The sequence below is a fragment of the Dasypus novemcinctus genome, chromosome 12 (genome assembly GCF_030445035.2).
Source record: "Dasypus novemcinctus isolate mDasNov1 chromosome 12, mDasNov1.1.hap2, whole genome shotgun sequence".
In the NCBI taxonomy this organism is placed as follows: Eukaryota; Metazoa; Chordata; class Mammalia; order Cingulata; family Dasypodidae; genus Dasypus; species Dasypus novemcinctus.
This window is the reverse complement of record NC_080684.1, coordinates 27,507,265-27,510,057: the sequence shown is the minus strand read 5'-3', so window position 1 is coordinate 27,510,057 and position 2,793 is coordinate 27,507,265. Positions and strand designations below refer to the sequence as shown.

Genomic DNA, 2,793 nt, shown 5'->3' with positions numbered 1-2,793 from the left:
GCTTACAATCCAAAGGCTGAACATGACTATAGAATGGGATTATGAGCAATAGAGAACAAAAATGAATAAATGAATTTTAATCTTAAGAATTATTTTTCTGAATAGTCACCTGAAATAAGCATTGGCTGACAAAAGTAAGTACAACAACATTTTCATTTTCAATTAATTATATTGGATTTGGTTAAAAAATTGTTATTTTAAAAATTCATTATATCTTCCATTATCAAATATGAGTTGTCTGTTCAAATTTTGACATTTTGAACTTAAACAAACAAAAATTATTTTTATATGCTATTTAAAATTTTATTATATTAGATAGATAAAACTTATGGACAACATGGTTTTTATGCACTAGTTAATGTAGTTCTGTTTAATAGATAGCATGGCAAAAGACTCATATCTTAATCTTAACTAAGCAACAAAACCAAAAAAATATATGCATGCATACTGACAAACACAAATAAATTATGACTCTGATGTAAAAGAAAATCACATAACTTGATTATTCATCATTTCATTTCCCATCATTCCCTTTATTATATGTTCAATTCATTCAAATATAAGAAGTAACTAAAATGAGTCAGTCATACTCTAGAGTGAATTATTTTCTCAACCCCTGACTTGTAAAATCTAAGTGAAACTGAGTTTCATAGATATACTGTATTAATGATTAATAAATAACAATGACCTTTTCTGAACACTGAATACTATGGGAATGTGGAAGGCTGTGATCAGCATCGTAGTGATGTCCTAAGTTGCCATGATTTTAGAAGGGGAGGGAGGTCTTTAAGATCCAGTTTCATCTACTTTGGTTGTGTCCTGTTTGGCCCTATAATTTAAGGGAAACTTTTAACCTTCCAACAAAAACTAACTCCTAAACAATTTCCTTCTATGAGATAGAATATGCAAACCCTGGACCTTAACTGGAGACTTTTGGGGGAGAACTTATTTTGCCCCCACATCAATAGAAACTATTTTAAATAGAAAAATTAAAAATAAAAATATTTTTTCATGAACTAACTCAGATCTGCTGGGGGAGCTTAATTGTCAGTGACACAGAGAAATTCCAGTCCCAAGAGACGGTGATTACAGACTGAAAACAATTGAAGTAGAAGTCTTTGTATTCAATTGGTGGAAGCAGTGAAAAGACCTCAGAATATTACTGAAACGATTTCAGTTTTACAGCGTACTGGATCTCTGGCTTTCACAATTCCTCAATTTATGCGCAAAACCATAAGTATCAGGAGCCAAGATAAAAGACTGGAAGATAAGACAGGGACGAAAATGCAGATAACACTGACATACACAGTAAAAACACTACGCATAGCCAGAGAAGGTGATTGCTTCAACATGGTCGAGTTGGTTTGCCAGTTTAGAGTGCTGAATCTTCCTTCGCTACACCCCATTCAAATGTATGTTAACTTTACATGCAGATTGGGCAACAACCCATTCAAATATATGTTAACTTTACATGCAGATTGGGCTCAGGAATCCATGATGAGAAACCATACAATCACAACATTCATCCTGCTGGGACTGACTGATAACCCACAACTGAAGGTTCTCATATTCATCTTCCTCTTCCTCACTTACATGTTGAGCGTCACTGGTAACCTGACCATTATCTCCCTCATCTTCATAGACCGCCATCTTAGAACAGCCATGTACTTTTTTCTCCAGAATTTCTCCTTCTTAGAAATCTCATTCACAACTGCTTGCATTCCCAGATTTTTATACAACATATCAACCGGTGACAAAAGTATTACTTATTATGCTTGTGCTGTTCAAATATTTTTTACGTACCTTTTTGGTATAACAGAATTTTTTCTCTTGGCTACTATGTCCTTTGATCGCTATGTGGCCATCTGCAAACCTCTGCATTATGTGTCCATCATGAATAGCAGAGTCTGCAATAGACTGATCATCAGCTGTTGGCTGGCTGGCTTGTTAATCATAATCCCCCCACTTTGCTTGGGTCTTCGTCTGGAATTCTGTGACTCTAATGTGATTGATCATTTTTTCTGTGATGCCACTCCCCTCCTAAAGATCTCATGTTCAGAAACATGGTTGATAGAGCAGATGATTTTAGTGAGTGCCGTGTTTACTTTCATCGTGACCCTTATGTGTGTAGTTCTCTCCTACATTTATATCACCATGACAATTCTAAAATTCCCCTCCATAAAACAAAGGAAAAAAGCTTTTTCTACCTGTACTTCCCACATGATTGTGGTCTCCATCACCTATGGCAGTTGCATCTTCATCTATATCAAACCATCAGCAAAGGAAGAGATAGCTCTTAATAAAGGGGTTTCCCTGCTAGTTTCTTCTATTTCACCTATGCTGAATCCATTTATTTATACCCTGAGAAACAAGCAAGTTAAGAAAGCCTTCAATGACCTCGTCAAAAGAATTGCATTATTTTCAAAGAAGTTAGAGGAAAAGGAGTTGATTAATTAAAATGAAAAATTGAATATTCCCTCAACTTTTCTGTTAAAATTTTAAACATATTTTAATCTTTACACTCTCTCCTCCAGTTTTGGTAACATCTTCACAACTTCTTTCAGTTTACTAAAGGTGCCCTATTAGAATTTTACTCTTATACTCCAAATCCATTTAACAATGTTATCCATATTGATATAATTTTAATAAAATTTCAGGTTAAAAGTGATAAGTAAGGAGTAGTATATTATTAAAAGGTACACATTTTGGTAAAAATGAATTATAATGCCAGAACAAAGAAATATGGCTAGCTAAAATAATGTGAACATACTCTCAGTGCGAACACCAGGAAAC

At 34.1% G+C, this 2,793-nt stretch overlaps 1 protein-coding gene across 1 annotated transcript; it reads left to right on the top strand.

The window, feature by feature from the left end:
* Positions 1-1,497: 1,497 nt before the first annotated feature.
* On the top strand, positions 1,498-2,457 carry LOC101420748 (olfactory receptor 6C2-like). Its single transcript, XM_004469718.2, has one exon. The coding sequence runs from the start codon at positions 1,498-1,500 to the stop codon at positions 2,455-2,457; it is 960 nt and encodes a 319-aa protein (XP_004469775.2).
* The last annotated feature ends 336 nt before the right edge of the window (positions 2,458-2,793 follow it).